Source organism: Perca fluviatilis, chromosome 12 (assembly GCF_010015445.1).
Source record: "Perca fluviatilis chromosome 12, GENO_Pfluv_1.0, whole genome shotgun sequence".
Taxonomy (NCBI): domain Eukaryota; kingdom Metazoa; phylum Chordata; class Actinopteri; order Perciformes; family Percidae; genus Perca; species Perca fluviatilis.
The window spans coordinates 28,304,065-28,327,599 of NC_053123.1; the positions used below are offsets into that span (position 1 = coordinate 28,304,065).

Below are 23,535 nucleotides of genomic sequence, written 5' to 3' on the forward strand. Positions count from 1 at the left end.
AGTCTTGTCGTTTTCTACATAACACTGATCCTGACTTCCCGTGTTTACAAGAGCTCCGTCTCAAAAGCGGCCCAGATGGGGCCGATGTCTGTCATCTCTGGCATAAAGGAGCGTCTGTTATCTGTTATCGGTTCGGATTGTGCTGATGGTGTAGAATTTATCTTTTATAACCACAACGTAGTGGTTATAAAATAATGAGATTTTTTTTTTTTATTCTGGACAAAAGTTCACAATTATCAATGTCTGTCCTGCACCTGACTGAAGTTTATTGGTGTTTTAAGCCCCCAATGTCTCCCCAGGCTGCGCTGCCTGGAAGGCACTAGGATTAGGCAATGGTTATGGTTATGGTTATGGTTAGGGTTAAGGTTAGGGTTAGGGTTAGGTGCCTTGAAGTCAACGGTCGCAGCTCTGCCTGGAACGAGACTTTGGGGGCTTAAAACAAAATTGAGCCTGACAGAACATGCAGGTATTAAAAAAGTAAAAAAAAATAGTCTAACATGGAATTAATATAATATTGTGTGGCGATTTCATTCATTGAGTGGCAGTAATGATACTATCACTGATATAGAAATTCTGCCACTCTTTTCCAAATTACACATGAAGGAGTTTTAATCAACTTAATATTTCCTTAATGTTTGCATAATAAAGTTTTGTGTTTTATCCATAAGAGAGGATGATGACAGTGGCTAACAGTTTAAACGAATAAGTTTACTATCTGGCATTAGAGATAACAAACGAACAAAAGAAAGAAAAGAAGAAGGGGATAAAGGCGAAAATAAAGGAGTATCTTTATTGTGTAAAGCACACTCACTTTTCTTTCTCATCCTCATCCTCTTATTTCTCATCTGTCCTTCTTGTCCCCTTTTCTTCTCCTCCTCTTTTCTCCCACTCTATCTCTCTCCTCCCTCTCTTCACCTCCCTCCTCCTTTTCTTTTTGAATTGTGCACTCGTCTTTTTCAATCCAACGAAAAAAACAAAATCACCTTTGACACTTTATTTTTCACCGTGGGAACAGCAGTTGATAAAAAAAGAAAGAAATCACAACTCAAGGTCCTTCCACTCGCTTGCTCTGGAGCTTTTGACCATATCATGGTCTTAATCGACACATGGAGTTTGCTCAGGTGTCGTAGAGCTGCAGATGTTCAAATTAGAGATGGTCTGATACCATTTTTTGCTTCCCGACACCGATTCCGATACCTGAACTTGCGTATCGGCTGATACCGAGTACTGATCTGATACCAGTGTGTCATATATTTTATTATGTTCTAATAGCTGTATACTACTATCCCTGTATGGATGTGATATTATTTATATCTTTGTTGTATGGCCAGGCTCAGGTTAAACTCTTTGTGAAACATGAACAAACGAAAACAATGAACGCCATAGAACTTTCTTTTATTCTCCAGTTTGACAGTCACCGTTAATGGAAAAAGAACATAAACTACTTTAAAGGGCAACTATTTTATAGCATTTTCAGGATTATACTTGCATTTTGTGATTGTACTACAACATGTTTACATGCTTTAATGTAAAAAAAAGGAGCACCTGTCTCTTTAATCCCTCCTCCCGAAAAAGCTCACTCTGCTCTGATTGGCCAGCGCGCTTCCTGGAAACTCCGGAGCCTCCGCTCCGTGTTTCACTCATTGGGTTTCACTAGCTAGCTAGTTGAAGCAGGAGCTACAGGAATGTATATAGCAGGACTTTATACTGTGAAAAATCACCAACAAAGGCTTCCAAACCAAATATTACACAACCGGACATGTCCCAGCAGTAAAGTGACCGTGAGAAATGACCAGCATGTCACGTTAGCATGTAGCTACTTAATAGTTAGCAGTACGCTAACGTTAGATTGAAGTGAAACAAAGCAGTGCTTTCTACCGTCAAAAATCGCAGATCAAGACTTCTGAACCAAACACTACCCAATCGGACATGGTTCAGCAGTAATGCGACACAGAATTGGGGAGAAAAATTTACAACATTGGCAGACAAGTTGACATTGTTTCCTGCAGTTAGCATGTAATTACATGGGACAATGTTTACACCGCAGTGTCTTAAAAAAAAAACTCCAGTCCTGCCTACTTGGAGCAGATGACCAATCAAAGAAGGCCGCCTTTCAACAGTTGAAACCAGAGTGTCTCAACGTTTTAGCTCACAGGGATTTTTCTAAAATACGTTTACCTCATTATCGGAAGTTTTGGCCACGTTTAGCATGACAATCCAACATTATAACATTGTAGATACGAAAACACAGAAAAGCATAATTTGTGACCTTTAAAGTAGATTTACTTCTGGGCTAAATAACGTGGTATCGGATCGATGCATGAACTCCAGTACTTTCCGATAACGATACCAGCATTTTAGGCAGTATCGGAGGCTTTTCTGATACTGGTATCGGAACATCTCTAGTTTAACTCAACATTATTCTTTCATCCAATGTGACGTAAAAGTTGATCTTAAGGGTTCCATTTCTCCTCCTGTGTTCCTTGTCTCTCTTACCCTGGTTTCCCCTCCTCCTCCTCCTCCTCCTCTTCCTCCTCACAGGTTCAGGATTCAGAGGATGCATGGGACTTGCAGCTCACAGCAGGTCAGGTGGAGTTTGACAGAGTCTGTTTCAGCTACGTGCCTGGGTGTGTAGTTATCAACAAATCTATTCATAATTTAAATCCACATTTTTCTATAATTTGATCTGATTTTATTCAGTTGTACATAAAAACAAAGACCGTCCTCACCAGAGAAACAACAGCATTGGTTGTTTAGTCAAACACTTAGAGGGAAATACGAAAAAACTATCTGACTGTGACATCAGAGACCGCTGTTTGCATCCTGTATCACCAACTGTCAGTGTTGGTTTGTTTTAACCCTTGTGTTATCCTCCCGGGTCAAAATGAACACTTTTTTAGATACTGCCGCTTTTTTCCATGTTTTGCTTACTTTTCAACGTTTTTGGCGCTTATTTCAATGTTTGGTGGCACTTTTTTCCCCCATTACCACCAGTATATTCACCACTAGAACCAACTTATTTACACTAGTTTTACACTTATTTTTGGGAATTTTTCGTCAATAAACTTCATTTATATGAAATTATCTATGTTCTGTGTTAGAAAAAAGCAGGATTATGAATGATTTTGACTAATAGTTAAGATCAGAGGAATGAAGGTTATGGATAATCACAGATATGTAAAAGTTTAGTCAGGATAATGCTATAAAATTATACAAAACTCCCAGAATTCAATGAAAGTAGAGATCTGATCCTTAATTTCACTTGGGAAGAGTGCGTTATGAAACCATCCATGTTATTTTGGGGCAATTTGGTTGAAAGAAACCCAAATGTGGTGATATATTAACTCAAAATATAGAAACTTTGAAAACGGGTGAAATTGGACCCGAGGACAACAGGAGGGTTAAGGGGAGACACTACAGGTGAATAGGGTAAAAACTTTAATAGATATCACCATGAATCTTCCCCTGTTGATTACTTACATTAAGACAATTATTACGTGTATTATGAGTTTTCTGAAATTGTATGTTTACTTATGCAAATGTGGCATTCTCTTATTAAATATGTGCTAATTTGCATCCATTTCCAGAACAGATATCTGAACATTGGATAAAGCCAGGTTCATTTTGTTGACATAATCGAGTCAAAGGTTTTTACAGGGTGAATTTTGGATATGTCTTTTTGTCATTCCATAAATCAGAGAATACTGTAAAAAAAAAAAAAATTTAAAATCAATATTCGCCATGTTTTTAGGTATAAAATGTTCTATAAATCTCGCTATGAATAATATATCAACAAACCCCTCTGCAAAAACCTTCAGAATGGAGATAGGAATAAAACTGGCCTTCAAAGATATTTATTGTCGAATTCCATACATGAGATTTAATGTTGAAGGTTATGTTCACACTTGGCGTCTTTTTTGACAAGAAAAAGTTAACTAGTAGTAGGTTGTAGTGAAAAAAAAAAGCTGGCAGCATTTTCATTCCAAAAAGCAGCTAAGAGCGTCTTTTGTTGCTATAACAACAGCTACTTCTACAGTATCCTAGCTAGAGCGCTATGTGGGACGGTGCTAACGTTAGATAAAACAAAGCGGTGGAACGAGCTAGAGAAAGAAAAGAGAGAGAGAGAGAGAGAGAGAGAGAGAGAGAGAGAGAGAGAGAGAGAGAGTGGTGCGGCTAACGTTACATAAAACAAGTTCCCTGTACACGGAGCACCCGGTCATACCGTATAACTCTCTGTGCTCCGGCTCCATTTTTTCTTGTTGTTATGGAAACGACAGGTCTGGCTACTCTGCTTGTCATTGGTTGGCTGTCAAAAAAGCACTTGACGTAGGTTTTTTTTCAGAAAAGTTGAACTTTTTTCAAATTCAAAAAGAATGACTTTTTTTTTTTGAAAACACGGTTTACTCCATAGGATTATAATGTTATACAGACGATGGCAACTTAAAAAAAGACGCCAAGTGTGAACATAGCACTTTTGGTGAATTTCGGAGAAATCTACAGACGCAATTAGAAAAAGTAAAATAAACAACTAAATGTGTATTTCGTTGGCTGTTCCCCCCACTAGTTATGAAAGAAGACGTTAAGGAAGCAAAATAGCCCAACATCTCAAAATGGACCAGCGCATATAAAAAAAAAAAACTTAAACAATGTGTTTGCCTGTAGTGTCTCGCCTTAACCATGACCACCATGTTACCCTAACCTTAACCTAATAGTTCTGTTGCAGAAACCTAGCCAAACCCTGACTACAGAGATGGCTGTTCAGAAAACCTTTATATGAATCACTTGATAATGATATGCATTTTAGACGGCAGTGACAAAACAGGTGTTTAGTCCTTTGGGTTAGATGACGTGTTGTTAAAAAGAACATAAAAAAAATGAATGTGTGGATGTATAAATGAAGGTCAAGAAGCCCGAGACGTACACAGTGCACGTTCATGACAAGCTTCCTCTGTATTCAGACGTATCACAGCTGGTTACCATCACCTGCTGTCTGGAGGATGACTAACACTGACTCTTTTATTATTACTTGACTTTTATTAATTGAGCATCCTGTTTGGCCTCCTGTGTGCGTTGGCATTCATGTTATATTTACAGCATGATGTGAGTGAGTGAATATGACAGAGAAGATCCAGAGAATAAACATATACATCTGCCTTTTCACATTGAATCTCAATCAATTGATTTATTGTAACATCATGTTCATAATTCTCCAAATGTGCATGGTCATGCTCAGCGGTGAAAGAAGTATTCAGATCCTTTACTTAAGTAAAAGTACTAATACCACACTGTAAAAATACTCTGTTACAAGTAAAAGTCCTGCATTGAAAATGTTACTTAAGTAAAAGTATGTAAGTATCATCAGAAAAATGTACTTAAAGTATTAAAATTAAAAGTAATTTTTTTTTTTTTTTAGAAACTGGAAACGATCCAAACAGTGTTTTGTGTGCAAAAATCTTAATTTGTAAAGTAACTACAGCTGTCAGATTAATGTAGTGGAGTGAAAAGTACAATACTTCTCTCTGTAATGTAGTGGAGTACCTCACATTTGTACTTAAGTACAGTACATGAGCAAATGTACTTCCACCACTGGTCCTGTTTGTTTTTTCTTAAATCCGTAAACTTTCATTTTGATCCTGATCGTTGCTGTTGTGTGTGTGTGTGTGTGTGTGTGTGTGTGTGTGTGTGTGTGTGTGTGCGTGCGTGCGTGCGTGCGTGCAGCACTGAGATTCTTAGGGATGTGTCCTTTACGGTGGAGGCGGGACAGACAGTCGCGTTGGTACGTTGTCTCCATTTACTACAACTACTAAGAACCAAAACTATCTGCATGGTTACATACCAACGCCTTTTTGTGTGTGAAATGTTCGATCCAACACTTTCAATTCTATAAATTGGTGTTTTCAATAATGTGTGTGTTTGTGTGTCTGTGTCTGTGTGTGTGTGTGTGTGTGTGTGTGTGTGTGTGTGTGTGTGTGTGTGTGTGTGTGGTGTGTGTGTCTGTGTCTGTGTGTGTGTGTGTGTGTGTGTGTGTGTGGGTGTGTGGGTGTGTGTGTGTGTCTGTGCAGGTTGGTCCGTCTGGATCAGGGAAAAGCTCCATCCTGCGTCTGTTGTTCAGATTTTACGACCCTCAGAGTGGCAGCATCCGCATCGACGGTCAGGACATCTCCAAGGTAAACACACAAAGACCCATGAAACACGTCAGATGGAATTTTTGAACTCTGGACAGAGCCCGCTATGCCAACTGACTGCTGGCAGTAGCTTCATATTTAGTGCACAGACATGAACGAGGCATCGATCTACGAACTCTTTGGAGAAAAAGCGTATACACATATTTCCTAATTTGTCAAGTATTCCTTTACATTTTAGACAGTGTCACAACCCTTTTTTTACCATCCGTTGTGATGTGTTTTGTCTTTCTATCTCTCTGACTCACGTGTTTGTTTCTGTCTCTTTTCATCTTTCTTCAATCCTCTTTTCCTGTCTTTTACTCTTCACTTCTGTGTCCTGCCTTTGCCTCATGCACCTTGACTTCCACTTTCCCTCTCTCTCCACACACACACACACACACACACACACACACACACACACACACACACACACGGCTGAGTGTGTGAGCTCCAGTCACACTGTGAATAAGTCATAGTAAAAGGTTCTTGAATAATACAGCAACGAGTCCAGATGTCAGATGTGTGTGTGTGTGTGTGTGATAGCCCATTTATTGTAGCTGAAATAACTCTGTTTATGATTTGCCAAAAATCCAAACAGCATGCACACACACACCTGTTTTATTACAGACAGCCTTGTTCAGATGAAGAGGCTGGGGATGATTATGAGGACGCTCGTTTATAATTACACAGCAGGAGGACTGTTTTAATCAACACACACATTCACAGATGTGGTCGTCTCTTTAATCAGCTTCAGACTTGTTCTCAACCTGGGTTTCTTGAGGCTCTCCAGGAGGAGGAGGAGGAGGAGGAGGGAGGAGAAGGGAAGCGGTTAGATGCCTCAGCTCCCTCCACTCAACTGATTCATTCGGTTGTTTGTGATAGGCTGTATCGGGGGCTTTTTATTTTTCAGTAAGTCTCTCCTTTTCTATGCCAGTAGAAATGTTAATGTATACTACTTGTGCAGTGCCCGTTCAAAAAGTGCCTGTCCGGAACAGGCTGATTGCTTGGCTTCAGGTATTGCTGCTTGCAGATTTCCGGAGAACCGCTCATCCAAACAACTTCACGCTTGACAATACGTCTCTAGTCCAGACTTCAGACATTTTTCTGTTGTCTCGGACTCGGACTCGGATATTTGGACACGGACTTGTCTAGGACTCGCCAAATATTGTAGTTGGTCTTGACCGAGTCCAGCACTATATGTTTTTTTTCTAAAGTAACTTCTTCTTTAAAAACCAAACTATTGATAAAGCACGCTTATTCAGAAAACAGGTATTGGTTTATTCATAATCCATCTAGAGCGGGCATTGGTCGCACGGTATACACCTGGCTGCGTCACATACCTCAATCATCAGGCATCAACCATTTTCATTTTGGCCACAGACACAATGTCAGCGAGCACTTTGTACTTTGGAGGCTTTAAGACAAGTATTAAGTTCAAGAATGTGAACATGTCAGTTTTTTTTAGTGACCCCTTCTTATTTGTTACATTTTCCATCGGCAGTCCAGAATGTTCCTGTCACACCAGAATAAAAAGACTCATCTAAAATGTGAAGTTGCACTTCAGCTTTATGTGACTTAAGTGTTTAAATTAAAATTGTTATACTTAAAGGAACATGCCGACTTATTGGGAATTTAGCTTATTCACCGTAACCCCCAGAGTAAGACAAGTGGATACATACCCTTCTCATCTCCGTGCGTGCTGTAAAGCTGTCTGACGGCTCCAGCGGCATCAGCCCATCACAGAACATGCAGGTGAATGGTTCCAGTAATCCTACTGCTCCCAATAAGTGACAAAATAACGCCAACATGTTCCTATTTACATGTTGTAATTAGTAGAGTCACAGCGTGTACAAAAAACAACGTAACATGAGACACAGCCATCTTCTAACCGTAAACAAACCGGGAACTATATTCTCAGGCGGAAGAATATAGTACTTGGGCGGAGTGATATGCTCACAGCAAGCCTGTCTGAGAGTATAGTTCCCGGTTTGTTTACAGATAGAAGATGGCTGTGTCGTTGTTTTTTGTACACGCTGTAACTCTACAAATCACAACATGTAAACATGTTAGCGTTATTTTGACACTTTTGTCACAATTCGGAGCAGTAGACTAGTTGGAACCAGTTACCTGCAGGATCTGTGCTAGGCTAAGCTAATGCTGGAGCCATCAGACAGCGTTACAGCATGCATGGAGATGAGAAGGGCATGTATCGACTTGTCTTACTCTGGGGTTACGGTGAATAAGCTAAATTCACAATAAGTCGGCGTGTTCCTTTAAAGTAAATAAAATGGCTTAATTGGATCGTTTCTTTCTCAGTCTTGACTGTCTCTCATTTGGACTCGGTCTTGACTCAGTTCTGGTCTTGGACGGTGTGTGGTGTTTTGAGCCCCCAACAGTGTCTTCCAGGCAGCGCTGCATGGAAGGCACTAGGGTTAGGCAAGGGTTAGGGTTAAGGTTAGGGTTAGGGGCCTTATTGTCGACGGTCGCAGCGCTGCCTTAAAGTCGACGGTGGGGGCTTAAAATACCATCTAGCGTCTTGAACTTGTCTTGGACTCGACAAAAGTGGACTTGACTACAGCCCTGTGAGCAATCCTAGAGGACACGCATCATTCGCTAACAGCTAGCTATTTGGGACTATGTTATTCCCGGGAACAAAGGCGTTCTTTCCAAAAGTTACATCGCGTAGGCTTGAAATCTCTGACTGTGCTACAATGTAACATCCCTGGTGATCTCTGGTCTCTTTTTCTTTCTTGACTGCACTGTAGCTTGCACTCGGCATTGCACTGCACATCCTAGGGTCCTCAGCAATACCACCGCCAAGTTTGAAGTCGATCGGATGAACGGTTGTCAAGGAAGTCGAAGTACACACAGACAGACATGGACTTCTTTTACATTTTTATTTAGATCTGTACTGATAGCTTTTTAATAGGATTGTAGCTATGATATAGTATAATGTTAATTTACAAAACTTATAAAAATTACTTTTTGTAAAGCTACGACATACTTATCTGGTTAATGGTTAAAAAATAAAAATAAAACTTTATGCTTGTGTTAATGGGAGGAGGCCATTATCATCGGCAGATGATAAGTCCTTAAAATATATGGCATTAACTTTTAATAGCTGCGTGAGTTGTGAGTTATTTGTTCTTCACAATGCAGGTGAAAACGAGGAACTGACATCATGAAATAAACTATTAAACTAGATGGTAGGTCCCTTCGATAGCTAACAACTGATGAATCAATAAATAAGAATGTGGATCAAAAGGTGGTCGTAAAGTCTCGCCTCTGTTACAGGGAAGAGAAGGACGAGGAGCGTGTTGTTTTTGCACAACAACATCTGTTATGCATGTTTCCTGTTGTCCCTCAGTTAAAAGCTGCCATCCTTTACACTCAGTTAGATCATCATTAGACTCACACACTGTCTGTGAACGTTACTGGTAGACTTCCAAACGTGACGAGGAAAAAAAAGAGGCGTTCGGTGGCTTTACGTCATAGGCTGACCGGGGCTATGCCATTTGGGGAGGGGCCGCTCGCTGAGTTGCTAAGCTATCAGGGTGCTTTTTTTAAGTGCCTGATAAAATTAGATGTGGATAGCACATATTTTGCATTCAGCGATTCTTTTGTTTGGGACTTGTTGTCTGAAGATTTAAACCAAAGCTTCTGATGAATGGCACAGCAGCTGCCGGTGCGGTTGACATGTTTGTTGTTGTCCTCTCCTGCGTTGCCGCGGGCAGCAGATACGCTACCTACTACGTGTTACATAGGTAGGTTAGAGGTTACGCAGGGAGAGGAATAACATTCAGCTCATTTCCCCGCATCTCGAGTCCGAGTCAAGTCTGAAGTCACTGTGTGTGCGACTTAAGTGCGACTCGAGTCCGAGTCTCAAACTCGAGTCCCCATCTCTGCCACCCTGACAGGTCGTTCAGTCATCCAAACGAACGAATCAGGGTGTTGAGATGTGCCGAGTCCATTGCAATTTCACTGGATGCCAAAATCTTTAAAGGAGTAGTTTGACATGTCGGGATGAGAAGATCGTTACTATTCTCATCTCTAAACGCTACTGTTAAGACAAAGCTAGAGCCAGCAGGTGGTACGCTTAGCTTAGCATGAAGACTGCAAGCACGGGGAAACAGCTAGCCTGGTTCTGGCCACGAAATCCCTGCAGCACATAACTCTCCGTGAAAACAACTAGTTTTTACATTTCTGTTTTATGTTCGGATTAAACATAGAGATAAATGTAAAATTTAGAGATGCCTGTAGACACATGGCTAACAGTTTCCCCTTGCTGCATTAGCTAATTGCCTGCTTGCACGAGTTTCATATTTAGTGTACTGACATGAAAGTATTATCAATCTTCAAGAAAGCGAATAAACATATTTCCCAATTTGCCAAGTAGAAATCTGCTTTCCAGTTTTCCTGGCTAACCCTTACCTGCACAAAGAATCCAAATACCACAAATTCCTTTCATGTCGTTTGACAAAAACTGTCTTAACTCAAGGCCCACCATACTAGCATTTTTCTGAGCATGCAACTTCATTTTTCTTTCCAGATGTGTTTGAAAGCTCAGCTTTCTAATACTGAATGTAAAGTTTTGCTCCTTTCACGGGGCAGTACATTTGTTTTATCTACTACAGATTGAAATGTTCACCGAAATACTTTTAATGCGATGACAGAAGACTCTGTGATGGTTGTTTAATATATGATTCTTATCAGTGATGTTGACCACATGTTCCAGATGAATCCCGGATGTTCTGCTTGTTGCACACAGATGCTTGGAGATTGAAGGATGTTTTCTTTTCAGCAGTTTAAAGGAACATTCAAATTGTTCCAAAATCTGTCTTAACACATTACTCACATGGCCATATGTACATTTTTAGAGAGTTATTGATCACTGTAATCATTCCTCCTTTCCATGCAGTACGTCTAACGCCATCACACTGTGAAGATGCATTCAGATGAAACTAAAATGAGATTCTGAAGTTATTTCAAAACGTGTGAGAGAGTTGTGATCTCAGTCTGTAAATGTTTAGTCACATTTGAAAATTGTAAAAAAAAAAATCTGCCTTACTGCCATGTGGGATATCTGCAAAACTGTGTCCAGTTCTATACTTTGGAACACTTTGTTGCTTAAAGAGCAGACACTGTGGACACAGCTCAACCTCTCGAACCTCTTGCGTTTCATTTTGGTCCCTGCATATGGCAGCCACATGTGGTAAAGCTCTGATGAGTCCGACTCTGCTGGCCATAACACTGCAGGCTAATGGGTTACTGAGTGCTGGTGTGAGTCATCTGTGGGTCTTTTTTCTTCAAGGTGTTCTTCAGGTTTACTTTTTTTTTTTAATTTTATTTCAAGAGATATAAACAGCAGTTTCTATTTAGACAAGTTCCTTTGACATGATGGCAATCACTGCTCATAACTAGGCTACAGTTTTACCTTGTTATTCTGTGACACACCTTCCTGTTTTACAGTAAAGAGCTGCCCAAACAGCAAGCATTTATTAAAGCATGCAGGAACGTGTATCAATAAATAAGCTGAACCATTGCAGGCTTAGAGCAGGAGAATTAGACCAAGTTATGAAAAGGATTAGTTTGACAATTTGTCAAATATGTGTAATTAGTTTTTTATACCGCAAAGATCAATACCCCTCTCATGTCTGTATGGTAAATATAAAGCTTTAGCAGGTTAGGTTATCTTAGCACAAAGACAGGAAACAAGGGGAAACAGCTAGCCTGGCTGTTCAAAGGAAACAAAACCTGCCCCGTAGAACCTTGAACGATTTGCTGTCCAACCACATCGGACGGCCAAAGTGTTTATAGCTGTTACCTGCGGTGGAATGTAACTAAGGACATTTACTTAAGTACCGTACTTGAGTACAAATTTGAGCTCCTTGTAGTTTACTTGAGTCTTTTCTTCTCATGCCACTTTTTACTTCTACTCCGCTACATCTCAGAGAGAAATATTGTACTTTTTACTCTGACAGCTGTAATTACTAGTTACTTTATAAATTAAGATTTTTGCACACAAAATACAATGTTTTTTTTATAAAATACAATGTTTTATTATGAATTACACTACCCAGCAATATAACGACAGTTTCTAAAATGTGAGGATTTTTCTGCATTGAGTACTTTTATTTTTAATACGTTAAGTACATCTTACTGATGATACTTACATACTGTTACTTATGTAACATTTTCAAAGCAGGACTTTTACTTGTAACAGAGTATTTTTACAGTGTGGCATTAGTACTTAAGTAAAGGATCTGAATACTTCTTCCACCATGGGGTACTTTCCATAAGATCATCTCTCAACGCAAATCAAACCAGCTATTAGGCTAACTGAAATAAAACCATGCCAATCTCTAGGTATGGTGAAGGGTATGTGACGATGTGGGGCTATTTTAATTCCAAAGGCCAAGGGAACTTTATCAGGATGCATAGTATCCTGGATCCATGAAATAACTGGCCTTTAAAAATAAAAATCTGCCTGCTTCTATGGGAATTTAACATAGGGGTGTCTATACTTATGTCCCCTGTATTTTAAGGAAGAACATTTATTTATTTACAATACATTATTCATTCACAAGGAAAATTTGTGTCCTTAAAGGTTGGAATTTTCCTCTTTTTTTAATTAAGGCATTAAGATCAATTTCCAAAAGATGATTTTTTTTATTCCTCTTTTTAGTCAACTTTAGCAGGGTGTATTCACGCTGAGCACTGTATATAAACATATGTGGTAGGAAATAGCGGAGATAAAGCTTTATCTTACAGATTCACTGTACTGTTAGTCATTGTATGTGAGGACAGCTGTGCTGTTGATGTCTCAATGTAAACATTAAAAAACTTCTTTTTTTCTTTTCCCTCTCCATCTGTCATTTGACATTCTCCATCTGACATTTGGTGTTGGAGCTCTGTCAGCCCGTCTCAATCAGAAACAGATGCTGTGTTGTTCTTCAGTGGAATAAATACCAAAAGTAAACGGCTAAAGAACAAATTAAAGGAAAGTGAGTGATTACCAGCCAAACCGAGCTTGTGCAGAAAATGGAAATTGTATTGTTGTGGCTGCGGAGGAAAGCTTTCCACAGGAAACACTCACAGTACTGCACACTGACCACAGAGTCATGGAAAACCGGAAATTATTTCTGGACAGATCAAGTGCCAGATTCATTAAAACTCTCAGAAGCTTCTTCTTAAATGGGAGAAACACATTACGACTATTTCACTGATGCAATATGGATTGCAGTGGTGGAAGTATTCAGTATTCAGCTCCTTTACTTAAGTAAAAGTACTAATACCACACTGCACTCTGTTACAAGTAAAAGTCCTGCATTGACAATGTTACTTAAGTAAAAGTATGTAATGTAAGTATCATCAGTAAAATGTACTTACAAGTATTAAAAGTAAAAGTACTCGATGCAGAAAAATCCTCACATTTTACAAACTGGTAACGATCCAAACAGTTCTGTCAATCAACTAAGTGTTTAATGGTCTAATCATTTCAGCTGGACTTGTAGGCCATTAAATTGTTGGGTAGTTTAATTTATAATAAAACATGTATTTTATATTTATATAAATATCGGATGAGGCGGTTCCTTCTCAGGGCATTCCAATCGAGGTTTAGTAGTGGAGGGAAGGGGTTGCAATTCGGTGGGCTGGGGATCTCATCGCTGCTTTTTGCAGATGATGTGGTCCTGATGGCATCATCGGCCTGTGACCTTCAGCACTCACTGGATCGGTTCACAGCCGAGTGTGAAGCGGCTGGGATGAGGATCAGCACCTCTAAATCTGAGGCCATGGTTCTCAGCAGGAAACCAATGGAGTGCGTACTCCAGGGGCCTCATGTATAAACGTTGCGTACGCACGAAAAGCTTGCGTACGCTGGTTTTCACGGTCACTTTGTGATGTATAAAAAATGTACTTGACGTGAGAATGCGCGGGCCGTCACGCAAACTGTTGAGCAGTCGTGAGAATGTGCGGGCCGTTTGCAAAGTCTTTTCTGGCTCTGTAACGTAGCGAATTCTAACTGAAAAGTGCCGAAAATCACTAAACATTACAAAATAAAGTTTCCACTACAGTTACTGGCATACGTCTGTAATGTTGTCTATGAAAAAAAAAAAAATTATATCCGCTGATACTCCATAAAAGTTTGATCATTTATGTGGACAATGTTTCACATCTTTCACACAACTTTTTAATTCGCAGGCTACTTAATCTCTGTTAAACATGAGGACGGAAAATGATGGAAAAATCCACTTAGGAAATACTTTCAGTCATCCTCTGTATTTCCCATAGATGAAATATCTTACTCGCGGAAAGTTGCTGAGGCTCAGACATCCATGGCGCACAGGAGGCGGGACGCACGGATCCATCTCCCCAGGAACAAACGCTGTGCCGGGGGGACTAACTCATGTGATGCGTCATTAATCCCGTGGATGATTTGTAGGCTATAAAGTGAACAAGGTGTACCCGGTCCACCAAACAATGGGCCTTAATTCTGCACATATTTCTGTTACTGTAGTCCTATTTACTATTTCATTATTTCATCCATGCGTGGCACAGCGGATCTGTGTGCACGTCACCTGCCGTGGAGACGCTGGCCTCACTAACATCTCCTCCTCTGAGTCAGGTCTCCCTCGCGCTGGACTCCGTTTCACTGAGCTACTAACACTTAATAAATAAAATAAATGGCATTACATCAGTGAGTTCAAACTGCTTATTATACGTAATTTGGACTGACACTGAGATGCATGTTGTTCTGTAAGTGGTGTGGCGCTGCCACTATTCTCTTGCTTTCCACTTCGACATTAAACTTAATTTTTTTATTATTTTTTATCATTCACCGCCCGGTTACCATTTGCCATTCTGGGCATTTTTCGTCTGCAGCAGGATAACCCGTTGTGATTGGTCAAAGAATGACGTCGGGGGCGCATTTATAGTAATTTCCATATTCATTTATGGGAGGAGGCAAGGCGGGGTCAGTCACTCATTCATGTGCGCTCAATTTCACGTGGATTGTCATGTATAAAGGAAAGGTACGCAGGACCTGGCGTACGACTGGTTTTAATTGTTTGGTACTGGGCAGGTGGTGTACGGTGGATTAACAAAACTTTTTCTTGAAAAATGATTTGCCTGTTGCCAGAAACGAGGTTGATTGAATTTGAAACAATGAGCTGAAATATGCTAAGATGCTCCAATCATAAATCGAGCAGCCCCTTTGACAGAACACATAGTCACTTGATCCACCCTTAATATACAGATATGAATCAATGATACTTTGGGCCCTATCTTGCACTCAGCGCAATTGCCTTTGTACACCGACGCATGTGTCATTCCTATTTTGCACCCGACGCACAGCGGACTTTTCCCTCCACAGACGCACGTCGGTAAATTAGGGAATGTATTTGCGCTCCCAGGGACGGTTCAGCGAAAAGAGGAGGCGTGTTCAGGCGCAAACGTTCCCTGGTGCTATTTTGCAGTTTCAGAAAAAAATTCCACCACTGACCAGGAAAAACCTGGTCTAAAGTCAGTGGCGCTAGTCTAAAGTCAGTGGCGCTAGTCTAAAGTCAGTAGCGCGTTATTCAGATGCTATTTTAGGGGCGCATGCTTGGCCATAATGTAGCGTGTGCACAACATGCATACACTTTGCTTCTCTCATCTACACGGACGCAGCAGTTCCTATTTTTGCAAACCATACATTATTACAAAGAAAAATATTACTGAAAATGCCCTTCAGGTGTTTGGATATATCAGGAGGCACTTTACAGTACAGTCCTCAAAAAGTCGCAGCTTTCTTTGTGGCTTGTTGTGTTTTACACATTTCCATGAATGATGGATGTGTTGATGACATAAATGAGGAAATATTAGAGGACTTAAGGAGACGTGATGTTGAACTACGGTGGGATTGGACATTCTGGCGGAATCTGGTCCAGGAGAGGCAATGCGCGATGCGCTCCTGTTGGAGCGGGTGGAGGGAGATGGAGTGGGGGGAGGAGGAAGGGGCACAACAGGTGCAGGTGGTGCGTTTGAAGGCCCACGCTCCATGGCTGCAGCAATCCTCTCCAGACTTGAGGAGATGCACCCGAGAGGAGCAGCAACATCGCCACCCGGTCAAGACGGGCATTTATTACTTTTCCGCATCCCGGACAGCTCCCGCCGGCGTACGCCAGGCAAATCCGCCGTTATAATAGCAATCCGCCATGGAACAAGCGCGCCTGCTCTTAAAGGGAATATGAGATGACGCTATGATTGGTTTATTGCACGTTACGCCCAAACCACACCTAGCTACTTCAGACCAACCCATTTTAGATTTGCGTTGGGCGCAAGAGTCATTTATCCCGCCGGTATAATAGCAACAGCGCCAGAGATCCGCCCACAAAGCTATTTGCGTTTCACGTTTGATACTTGCGTTTCAGATCGTTAAAATAGGGCCCTTTAAGTCACTGCACCACTCAGCTTGCAAAGCAGCAATGCTAGGCAAGGAGTCAGAGGACTCAGCTGGCTGTGGTGGTACGTGATCATTGAACACGGAGCAATTCTCCACTGTCAAATGTATGCTCTGAACAGTTAAATGTTTCAAGAAATTTGATATGTACTTTCACACAACCACCGAATTGCATATGTTGCCCCGCAGACTACTGGCATCAGTGTTAGTGAAATGAAGCCACACTTTCGACCTCTTGGTTCTTTTGGACATTATAGTATTTTGCTGATGTTCTCCTGCTCGAAACACATGCACTATGTTTTCTCTCACTTCTGTATATAGGCTAATGTAAGTAACATCACTACTAACAAGGCTCCGCCGGGTACTCGCACAGTAAAAAACCAAAAGATCAGAGGCTTGCTAGTGATGTTGCTAGAAAACTCAGCACAGTCTATATGGAAATATTTGATATAAATGTTGGTTTAGCCCTTAGAGTTGCGATGCAGATAAGGGCATGTAAGGTGACATTCAAAATACATGTAGAGAAGCAAAAATAAGGTAAGTGGGTAAAACCAGATATGTGAAATCCTGACAGAGAGAAATTGGTTCAGGACGTGTGCTGTCTGTGACCTGGGGCAGCATGCATTATATAGTATAGGATGAATTAAGCCATGCAACATTTATGTATATGTACAGTATGCTCGGTGTGTATGTGTGTGTGTGTGTGTGTGTGTGTGTGTGTGTGTGTGTGTGTGTGTGTGTGAGAAAAGAACAACCTAGTTTAACACAAATGTATAATAAGATTGTATCATGACCAGCAGATCTAAAGATCCCATACATTGAAAACACTTAAATCAGTCCCTCCAGAAAAATGTGATTATGCGATCGCATAATTCAATGCATAATCAGCCAAAGTCCGCATATTTATGTGGGGGCCGCATTTTTTCAAATACGCCGCACTTTTGCCGCATAAATTGCAGATTTCCGCGCAAAATTGGGCATGATTTCATAATCCCCGCATTTTCGTTGCAACAAAATGACATTTATATCTTAGCAGAAAGTTGAAAAATGTTGTGTTAACTTCAAACAAGAGCAGCCATTTCCCCCTGTTGCCATGGGAACGTTATGAAGTGACGTTATGAAGTGACGTTATGAAGTGACGTTATGAAGTGACGTTATGAAGTGACGTTATGAAGTGACGTTATGAAGTGACGTAATTACGCGACGTGAACATCATCGAAAAGCAGGGTGTTGGGGGAATCACTTTTTTTCTCTTTCATCAAACCGCAGTTTTTGCAAGTTCCTGCAATTTCGTCACATAAAATTGCACAAGTATCCCGCATATTCCATCACATTGTTTAAGAAAACGTGCCGCATAATCAAGGATTTTTGCCCGCAACAATCAAAAAAACACTCTGCATTTTTCTGGAAGGACTGTTTTCCATTCCACAACATGTACAGGTACAACATGGTCTGTAAATTGGTATAAAGACTTCATGCCGACCTAATTTGAATCCAGGTTAGCAAAATATCTGTATTGGCTTAGTTTTGAAGCTTGCAGTTGTCTCTTTCTGTGTCCAAGGTGCGTCAGTCTTCTCTGAGGTTTTACATCGGCGTGGTTCCCCAGGACACGGTTCTCTTCAACAACACCATCGGCAACAACATCCGCTACAGCCGAGTCACAGCTAGCGACGAGGAGGTGGAGAGAGCTGCCATGGCTGCTGACATACACGCCAGGATACTGGAGCTACCTCAGGGTCAGGCTGGGGTGTGTGAGTGTGTGTCAATGACAATGATGAAAATGCCTTTTCTTGTTTGACTTCAATGTTGGCTGAAGCAGAACTGTAACAGGGCGTTTGCCGATTTGAATCCTGACATTGGGAAAATCTGGATGCATGCAGAAAGCGAACGGTAGTGATGGTAATAATGGAGGTGATGGCGTTGTTGTCCAAACAGGATATAACACGGAGGTGGGGGAGCGAGGTCTGAAGCTCAGCGGTGGGGAGAAGCAGAGAGTGGCGATCGCTCGAACCATCCTGAAAGAACCTCGGATCATTCTGCTGGATGAGGTGAGGATATGGGAAAGGCCAGCATTCACACAGGGTTACAACACCAAAATAATATGCCTTTTTAACAACTTGTCCATGTAGACAAGAAGCTCACACACTAGTGGCATTGCTCACACACTTTCCTGCGTAGTTTTTACAGGAGCGGTTAAAAAGTATTTTCACTACAGGCCAGGTTGAGACAGTATTATTCCGGGCCAATTCACAAATATCTTGAGAACTTTCATTATTGCAGAAATGGAAGATGGCAACACTTGAGGAAGTTTCTACATTGTCAATGTTAAGACCAATGTTGAGACTAAGACTGAATCTAATTTCTCTGTCTTACCCCTTCCCCTTCCCCCTAGCCCTTGTCCCTCGAAACCGAGTGGTAAGGGGTAGGGGTGAAAACATACTACGAAATGAGACACCACTTGGTTATGGTTACGTCATCATACAAACTTAGGTCTGTTTGCAATAAATATTTTTATACACACTGCATGGTGTGTTTGTTTCAGTTATCACTGTTTTGAATGTCATTGATCAGAAACACTTTCTTTGTTAACAAAAGCTGTCTTTATTGCCCAATAAAGTAAACATAACAGGCAAAAACCTTATATAAAAAGATATATTACGGAACCATTATCAACTATTAGAACAATAACTTACATGTCATACACATAAAAAAGGCACTCAAATGTATAAAATTAAAAAAAGACACACAAGACCACAAACAAAAAAACTACAGCTATTCTGAAATTCCAGACCACAGTCTGATGCCTGTTGGCCAGTAACCTTTCCCTCCAACCCCATTTCTTTCATTAGTGTCCTGTATCATAACCAACAACAATGTACAGGTGCATGAACAGGAATGAATTCCACATGATTACAATAATACAGTACCAATACAATAATGAATGGCTACAACATGAACGCAGAAACTTCTGCTCGTTTTCAGCCCCGAAAGTGAATCAGCTGCCGGGTTTCCTCAGGCGACCCTGTGTGTCATACAGGACGGTAAATGTAAAGCACGTATCGATGTCTCCAAAGCAAGTAGTGTTATGCACTGATATCAAATGAAATTCGCTGCTAATGGAGTTTAGTTAAAACTGTAGACATGCATGGAGTCCTTTCAAGGCAGAGAAATGCGGGACTGTTGTGCAAATCAGCAATGTAGCGTTAGCGTTAGCGTAGCAAACAAGCAATTTAAAAACAAAAAGTTTCAATTAAGAACAATGGTTGCAAATATATATATATATATATATGTATATATGTACAGGACTGTGTAGAGCACAAAACAAGACTTCATCATTTTTAAATCAATTCTTTAAGCCGAAAATACTTACATTTATGGGTCTCTGGTCAATCTGGTCGCCATTGTTGCCGGATGCGCAGTGTATTCTGGGTACCCCTTGCTTTCAAGTAAGCTCGCGAGTTTGCTTGGTTTTAAAGGGTATTTAGCCCTTCCCCTTAGCCCTACCCCTCGATCAAAATGAGAATTGGGATAGCCCTTACTCTCACGTGAACGCGCAAAACTAAGGGGAAGGGGTAAGACAGAGAAATGAGATTCAGCCTTACTTTGATTCCCGATATATTTCCTCCACCATTCCCTCGATTCCGTACTAGGGCAGCTGTGGCTCCTTAGATAGAGTGGGTTTTCCACTAATTACAGGGTTGGTGGTTCAATCCCCAGCTCCTCCTGTACAGGAGTCACGGACTCAGTGTCCTTGGGCAAGACATACGAAACAGTCATCACACACACAAACACACTTGTTAAATTCACAAGTTGTATCAGGTAGGGTGAATAAAGGGTGATTGGGACATACGGTAAAATAGGACAGTATAACTATAAAGGGTTAATTTTATCCCCTGATAAGTGAAAATAAAAACTTTTTTTGCTGAGCCCTAGCTGTGAAACCTCACAAACAAAATTGCGTGGCCTCATTGGTGTTACGTGGGCAAGCATCAAATAGGGAGTTTAAACTGAAATGCAGAGGGTAAGGGAAATCAAACTGTTAATTCAATTGTGCAATAATTAGCTTACACTAGTCTAAATCAATAAGGAAATGTGCTGTCCCAATCATTCAAATGTTACTGGGTCAGTTTACACAAAAGTGTATGGCACGTCTCTTTGTAATTTGATATTACCTTCTTTCCTCCACAAATGGATAGGTAACGTTAACACCTTCAGTATTACAGAAATGGATCATGTGTTGGGCAAATTCTTTAAATGTATGGCAAAAAAACAAGACAAAAATTTGAAAACTGTCCCATCACCCTTAATTCACCCTAGTAGCTAAACTGTCTCCATAGTGGTGCACATTGCAACAAAAACGTATTTCATCTGATTATACTACTTATTAATTGCGTTATAATTAATATACTGTGTTTGCTCTTTGTTCCACCAGGCCACATCTTCACTGGACACCCAGACTGAGAGGAAGATCCAGGCTTCACTGGCCGAGGTCTGCACCAACAGGACGACTATAGTGATCGCACACAGGTGACATTACTACCAAGCTGTGTGTTGTATAGCTGGGAAGTTTCCTTGTTTTGACTTGAGTGTCAAGGCACCGAAGTGCTGCAACTCACTGAATACTGTCTATTATTAGATTTGATTCAACGTTATTGTCATTGCACAATTCAGTAACTCTGATACAAAGTCAGTTAACCTTCCAAAAAGACAAGAAAAAACACAGTAAAAAGCACTGGACCAAGATACTGTAGTTAGGGCTTAACAAGACTACTGTGAGGCCGTATTTATGCACAGTTTTGCATGCTAACTTGCTGACAATGACAATGCTAATGATGATTTTTAGAAGGTATGTTGTTCACCATCAGTCTAAAGCCCCTTTATCTACCGGTCGTTAAGGCACCGTTGCCGTATTAGCACCGGGTCTCGTTACCCAACCCTAAAAACGACAGGTTTTGAAGAAAATTTGAATCGTGCAACAAGGCAAGCCTGCTTGGTTCTTTCGGGGAATTACTGTAAAGATTTACAAAGAAAATGTGTATGGCATTTCCTCTAACTGGGACGTTTTGGGACCGATTGGTGGGATTGCTGTGGACGAAGTACACACGGCGATACACTGGTAAGAGCAGCTAATTTAATTAGCTTACATTACTGTATTGGGTAATCAGTTACCTTAATTTAACATTGTATGTAACGTTTTCTTTTCCAGGATGCAAATGTTCCACCAAAACAAGTTCCTTTCTGAGACCATTTTGCAGAGCCACCGTCGCTCGGTACGACAGTCTGTAGCTGCCGTTGTCTGAAACACATATGTTGCGTTCACTTGAAACTCTCCAGTGGTTGTTTTTGTCATTTAACAGGAATTTACTGGTGAAATAATTAAGAGGCTCGATATTTGGTCACATTTTACGTACAATGATATTGACAAAAAATCTGAATGTGTCATTATAACTATTTGACTGAAATGGTTATCAGAAATAATCTCAGAAATAATTTTCTTATTTAAAAAAAGACAAAAGTGTTTTGACTAAAACTTGACTAAGATACCTTGAGTTCTATTTTGACTAAAACTAGGCTGAAATGACGAGATTTTTAGTTAACTAAAACTTGACTAACAAAAAAAGATGTGACTAAAGAATGACTAAATATGACTAAAACTAACAAGGACATTTGGCACAAGACTAAGACTAAATGAAAAATAGGTGACAAAATTAACACTACTCCACAGCACTGTGGAGATAGGTCTGGCAATGCGAGACCAATGGCGATGCTACACGGCTCTGTTTTCCTGTGTATGAGGGGCATTTGTTATGGGCAAAAGGTGATTTAATGTGTTCCTGGACCTGAGTTTTTTATTACTTTGACCCTGAGTGTACGAACACACATTCTGCTATTAACATGACAGTGTTCTGTTACAATGTGATTACAGTTGCGGTGGTAATACAGGAGCAAACTGAAAAGAAAAAAACAAATGTGAGTAAAAGAGATCAAAGGAAAAGAACGGGTGATGGATGAGGTGAAAGGAAAACAGGATTAGAGCAGACACAAAGAGAGGGATGGAGAGATTAAATGAAAAGCTGATTGGAGGATATGAGATGACGCATGATGACAGGTCAACAAAAGTAAAAGAAACAGATGTCTGGTTATTCATCAGTCTGAGTGATATTGAAAAAGACATGAAAGGCTCTGACACTCGCAGACATTAAAATGCATCAGGAGTGAAGTGGCCTGTGGTGCTGATTCCTGATACAGTTTTTATCATTTCCTCAATGTTCTACATCAAATGTACAATTTGTCGATTATTTTGTTCTTGTTCCATAACAAACATGGTTTCCATTGTACAGAATAAGACTGACGCAATTGGTCAAAAGGGCAAAAGTTAACGGTGTATTTGAATGTTGGGAAACAATCCGATCACGATTGTTTTGTGGTTAGTATCCTAGAATCTACTGGCTTGACCTCTGTGAGTTGATTCCGAAAGCAGTGGCGAGCGCTCGGAGAACAAAGTGACGCGAAGCAGGGTTCAGTTCTTCAATGTTCTAAAGGTTTATTGAGACACACAAGGATATATACATTTTCTAACAATCACTCCATTCACTTAGATGACATGAGAGTAGGAAGATAAAAGAAGAGGCTCCATATAGGACAGGAGGATTGTCTCAAGGTCTGTTCACACAAATACATATTCAAGAAGGAAAACTGAAACAATTTGTGATACAAATTAAAACAGATGGGAGAGGCTTTGTTCAGAGTTTGTACAGAATGGAATGTAACATTTTCACAACATTGTATTCTCCACTATTGTTGTCATCCGCCAACGCATTCTCATGAATAGGTTCGAATGATATTGTACAAAAACGTATGCACACCAATTCGTATGCAACCCGTTCTAACTCCGAACTCGTAAAATACCCATAACCCTAACTCCCTAAC

The 23,535-nt window shown here is 40.5% G+C and overlaps 1 protein-coding gene across 1 annotated transcript in view; it reads left to right on the forward strand.

Moving 5' to 3' along the window:
- Window positions 1-23,535, forward strand: part of abcb6b (ATP-binding cassette, sub-family B (MDR/TAP), member 6b) — a 49,735-nt gene that overhangs the window by 14,078 nt on the left and 12,122 nt on the right. Inside the window, exons 12-17 of the mRNA XM_039818331.1 lie at window positions 2,542-2,627; window positions 5,719-5,776; window positions 6,063-6,167; window positions 18,167-18,341; window positions 18,541-18,653; window positions 21,038-21,132. Coding sequence (XP_039674265.1) covers window positions 2,542-2,627; window positions 5,719-5,776; window positions 6,063-6,167; window positions 18,167-18,341; window positions 18,541-18,653; window positions 21,038-21,132 — 632 coding nt within the window. The remainder of the gene's footprint in view (window positions 1-2,541; window positions 2,628-5,718; window positions 5,777-6,062; window positions 6,168-18,166; window positions 18,342-18,540; window positions 18,654-21,037; window positions 21,133-23,535) is intronic.